A 5,323-nucleotide genomic window follows, 5' to 3' on the forward strand; every position below is an offset into this window, starting at 1 on the left:
AAGGAAGCCTAAACCAGTGTTCTTCAGGTTTTTCTTTGGAATCCGACTCGGGTTGTGAGATTCAGGAGATCTTATACAGGAAGGAGAAAGTCGAGGACTCACGTCCAGCTGCTGTCCTGTTCTGTTTTTTATTTGCTGCACAGACATAGAAGAACAGACTGAAGAGAGAGAAGCAGGCAGAAAAACAAATTCAGTGACAGACTGAGAGAGAGAACAGGCAGACAATGGATGGACAGTCTGAGAAACACGACGAGATCGAACCGCTAACAAAAGATTTCTTATCTGAGTCAGGAGGAGCAGTCCTCAGCAGTCCTCCCTGGCATCTCATCGTATTGTGTGGACTCCTTTTTCACAGTTTGAGGCGACTTTTTTCTTCTTCTGTCCTCCTCTCTGCTCTGCCACACTCTTCTTTAGCTTGATGGATAATGTTCCCTGCCAGCGCTGAATCACAGCTCTCTCTACGGCTTTAGGACATTTAAAGTTATTTGTACGCCAAAAATCACATCCAGAGACTAATGATAGCAACTATTTGGTTGTTTATTCTTTTGTTTACTGACTTTGTTCACTTTGTTTTTTCGACTTTTCCTCCTCTCTTAATTTGTTTGTTTTTTTCTTTTATTTAATGCTTTTGGACTGAGGAGGCCTGTGGGCAGAGCACAGTCCTCTGCTTTGGTACAGATCAGGGAAGAAGTTATTCCATGACACTTCTCCATTGGCTGGTTTGAGTTTCATATCTAAAGGTTTGGTACAAACAGATGATTTATTAACCAAAACCTCCTTGGATGAATTGTTTCTGTGATTTCTAAGGGCTTAGCTAAGGCATTTTTCTCCTGTTAGCAATAATAAATTGGTTCTCACTGAAGACACACACAGCATGTGGAATATGAAACCAAACACAGTGCATGTTCACCATGAAGGGGTCAAACTCCGGCTGCCTCCGGCATTTATTTTCAGGAAGTCCCTCAAAGAGCAGATTTTGCAAACAAAAAAACCACAGTGTGAAACATGTAGTGAGGCCTAAGAGGAAACATGTCAGTCAAACGTGACTGAGAACATGTGACAGAAAGTATCCCAGCACAGCTTTGACAAAAACCTTGTCACGTAGACCATCGAAAAGCAGAAACTTCATCACGTAGACCATCAAAAAGCAGAAACTTCATCACGTAGCAAAGCACAAAACAAAACTTTAGACATGTAACCACTCACACCACCTGTTACACAACCAATGCAATGACCGAAGGAGGATGTCCATTTGGGAGGAGAGGAGCCAATATAAAGCAGGTCGGTGGTCTCAGGCTCTCTATCACTTCAGATTTTTTGTGGTTCCACTGATCAGGGAAATCATCTGCTCCGAGCGCTGAGGAGGGAGCACGGCTCTGAGGGGCAGCCGGAGCTGCTGGGTGACCTCAACAACTACTTTTTATTTTTGTGATTTTTGCTGTTTACAGCAGCTGCAACCAGAAACTGTGTTTTTGCATTTTTAACAGATTAGATTTTCACCTGATCCCAGCTGTGGGCTCAAGCCCATTGGAAGAGTGAGTGCATCACTTTAACTGTTTACTGTTTATCTGAGATTCAATCCATTTTAGTTGCTTATTGCTGTTTGCTGTTACATGTAGGAAAAAGCTTTTTTATATGATGAATTCTTCCATATGTATCTCTGACTTGTGTTGTTTCCTTTCAGGTTGGGCGACATGGCCTCAGATAATATGATGGTGGCTGCCCTGGGTCGACCTTTCACCTTAGGGATGCTATATGACGCCCGCAAAGATGAACTCATCCCAGGTAAAATTTGACTAAAGCTGCATCACATGTGAAAAACAGTACTACATCATTTACAGGATGTCAAACGTGGAGCGTGATGCTGATTGAAGTTTCATTTCCTGTAGGTATCACACTGTGGGATGATGATACTGTAGAAGCCAACATTCAGGAGAGCTCTCAGCAAACCAGTGACTTTAAAGTGTCTGCGTCTGATTCTATAGACAAAAAGTCTTCTCTTCTTGCTGTTGACGCCTCTCTGAAGGTCAGTTTCCTGGGCGGATTGATAGAAGTTGGAGGATCAGCCAAATACCTGAACGATCACAAGAAATTCAAGAATCAGAGCAGAGTGACACTTCAGTACAAAGCGACCACCGTCTTCAAGCAGCTGTCGATCACCGGTCGTGGACTGAAGAACATGAAACAAAAAGATGTGATTAAGAAGAGCTTGGCAACACACGTGGTCACCGGTATCCTTTATGGTGTAAATGCTTTCTTCGTGTTCGACAGTGAGAAGTTGGAGGCGAGCAGTGTTCAGGACATCCACGGCACCATGAAAGCTGTGATTCAGAAGATTCCTGCCTCTGTGAAAGCTCGGATCCAGCTGACTGACAAAGAAGAGGTTCTCACCAAGAAATTCACCTGCACATTCTATGGCGACTTTCTCCTTGAAAGCAACCCTGCGACATTTGAAGAGGCAGTGCAAACCTACGTACAACTTCCAAAGCTGCTGAGACAAAAGAGAGAGAGTGCAGTTCCAGTGAAGGTCTGGCTGATGCCGCTGAAAACATTTGACCCTGACGCTGCGCAGCTAATGAGGGAGATCAGCGTCGGACTAGTGGATAAAGTTCAAGAGGTTCTGGAAAATGTTAGGAAATTTGAAATGAGGTGCAACGATTGTCTGGAGGACAAAGTGATCAAGAAATTTCCACAAATTCACCTAAAGTTGAGAAGGTTCCAAGTCCTGTGTAGTCACTACACAGCTGCACTGCAACGCACACTTGCGAAGAAACTGCCGTCTGTTCGTGCAGGTAGAGAACCTGAGAGCTCACTGAGAAAACACTTTGAAGACACTGAGAGGTCGCCGTTCAGCCATGAAAGATTATCAAAGTGGATGGATCATAAAGAGAGAGAAATCAATGTCATCAGGTTCTGTGTAGGTATCATGGACAAGACCAAGACGAAGATTGTCTCAAATAAAAATGAGCTGGATAGAGAGGTTCTCTCTCAGGGTGTCGACGACGCTCTGTGCTTTGTTTTCACGTCCATGGATGGTGATGACCCCTGCCTTGATGCGATGGCCAACTACTTGGGCTCAGCTAAATCAGGAAGCACCAGTGAAGACCCGTGGTACTTCTCAGATAAAGTTTTATCTGAAATGAGAGGAAAAGCCAAAGTTTTCCATGATCTTGCCAAAGCGCTGAAGAACAACAGCAGATTCTGTTTCCTTGTTGCAGCCATAACAAATAAGAAATACAAAGGAGCAGCCATCTACCATTACAAGGACGGCATTCTGGTCACGGACAATTTCACAAAGCCTGACGTCACTAATGTGAAGGCTGTGAAAAACAGAAGAGATCTCATCTGGTGTAAGTTGTTTTTTATGTGTTTGTCACTTTCTCTTCTGTAGAAATCTGATGCTGAACTTACACATAAACTATTTAATGAGATGTGATTTGGTTTCTCCATCAGACGCCTGCGATCTGACCCTGGACCCGAACACTGCACACAGCTACCTCACTCTGTCTCAGGGAAACAAAAGGGCGACGTGTGGAGCATGGCAGACATATCCCGATCACCCGGACAGGTTTGATACACATCTTCAGGTGTTGTGCAGAGAGGAGCTGACCGGGCGCCATTACTGGGAGGTAGAGTGGAGTAATGGCTACTCTGATGAAGTTGGTGTAGCTGTTACATACAAAAGAATTGGCAGAAAAGGAGGGGGCACGTCGAGCAGGCTGGGACACAATGCTGTGTCCTGGTATTTTGGCCACAGATACGGGCTTTATGCATGGCATAATGCCAAAGAGCACTGCGGCCCTCTTCACTACGAGGACTGCAGAAGGGTCGGAGTGTATCTCGACTGGCATGCAGGCACTTTGTCCTTCTACAGAGTCTCTTCTAACAGATTAAGTCACCTCTACACCTTCAACACCAGATTCACTGAGCCTGTTTATCCAGCCATCTGGGTTTGGCAGACATCCAGCTCTGTTGTCCTGTGTCCTTTTGAATAAGAGCAGTTTGAGCGCACACACTGAAAATGTGTAGTACGCCGCCGAAACTGAGCCGGTAAAAGATTTTCACTAACAGGTTTCACACTGTTACAATCTATATTCATATTTCTTCTCAGTTTCTTCATCCGTGTTTTCACCCTCACAGAACGGAAAGAAAAGAAAGAAATAATGGAGATTTCATCAGTTTGACATTTCACTGTGTCACAGGACACAACATGGAGCAACAGTTTTGCATCTTTGTTTAGCCTTTAGCATCTAGCATCTTAAATTTAGACTTGATTGTCAAACTGAAATTAAATAATGAATGAAAAAAGACGTGAAACCTATATAAACATATATCATTAAATGATCCAGACTGTGAGAACGTTTTCATTCGACAGTTATTCACCTGTTCTTTTCTGTTTTTTTTTAAGCATTTAAACAAATATAACAAACCAATCAGAAAAACCTTTTTCTGACCAAGAGTCCACGAGTGACTGAATCATAAATTACATTTGAATTTGTGATACGAATAATAATAATTTGACACACTGATATAAGACTGTGTGTAAAATGTAATGTAATGTGAATTTGGTTGTCTTCAGAATTAAAACCTGCTCTCACACGTCACATTTACTGAACCTATTAACAACAAATGATGTTTGATCCTGGGTCTGGACTAAAAGAGAAACCCAACCCCCCCATTTTAACTTCGACACACTCACATTCAACATAAGTAAAATCCCAACAACAAAGCAGCACATCACACTGTTTCTTGAGGAGCTACATAACAGATGAATGGAACACGTAACAGCTGCATGAAGCCACATTATGAAGAATATACCAACAAAAACTGCACCATCAAAACACATTCAAAGTAATATAACAGTCAAATGAATTTAAAATGCTCTGCTCCGAGTATAACAGGTCATGACAACAATGCTCACAGGCAGCACAGCGTCACAACAAAAATAAAAATGGATGTGCAGGGATTTCTGTTCTCTAAACGAATCTCTTTACATTCAGTGGTTCATTAAAACACATTTCACGACACACTGAGCTCAGAAGAGCTGAGATTAAAAGGCTTTTTTCTGAGGTCAGGCAGGTACGAGCAAATCCTTCAAAGAACGTCAACACAGCCACGCAAAGAAAAACCTGATTACAGTACAAGTCATTTAACAGTAAAGAACTGTAATATGACTGAAATGAAGAAAACCAACCAAAGCATTACGCCTGTTAGTTATGTGAACAAACCATTTTGTTTCCAGTTTCCATGACTTTGGTGTTTAAACGCTGTCTCGACTGTAATGTGGACAGATCCACATCACGTCAGCTGATTCTGAAGAATC

At 42.6% G+C, this 5,323-nt stretch overlaps 1 protein-coding gene across 1 annotated transcript; it reads left to right on the plus strand.

Moving 5' to 3' along the window:
- The first annotated feature begins 1,694 nt into the window (after window positions 1–1,694).
- On the plus strand, window positions 1,695–4,140 carry LOC121201540 (stonustoxin subunit beta-like). Its single transcript, XM_041067418.1, has 3 exons — window positions 1,695–1,785; window positions 1,890–3,350; window positions 3,454–4,140. Exons 1-3 carry the CDS (start codon window positions 1,695–1,697, stop codon window positions 3,993–3,995), a joined length of 2,094 nt encoding a protein of 697 aa, XP_040923352.1. The 3' UTR covers window positions 3,996–4,140.
- The last annotated feature ends 1,183 nt before the right edge of the window (window positions 4,141–5,323 follow it).

The sequence above is a fragment of the Toxotes jaculatrix genome, chromosome 21 (genome assembly GCF_017976425.1).
Source record: "Toxotes jaculatrix isolate fToxJac2 chromosome 21, fToxJac2.pri, whole genome shotgun sequence".
NCBI classification, from domain to species: Eukaryota; Metazoa; Chordata; class Actinopteri; family Toxotidae; genus Toxotes; species Toxotes jaculatrix.

Coding starts and splice junctions, on each gene's coding strand:
- LOC121201540 (XM_041067418.1), top strand. CDS start 1,695: ATGGCCTCAGATAATATGATGGTGGCTGCCCTGGGTCGACCTTTCACC. Junction 1,786..1,889: donor CAAAGATGAACTCATCCCAG/GTAAAATTTGAC, acceptor CATTTCCTGTAG/GTATCACACTGTGGGATGAT. Junction 3,351..3,453: donor CAGAAGAGATCTCATCTGGT/GTAAGTTGTTTT, acceptor TTTCTCCATCAG/ACGCCTGCGATCTGACCCTG.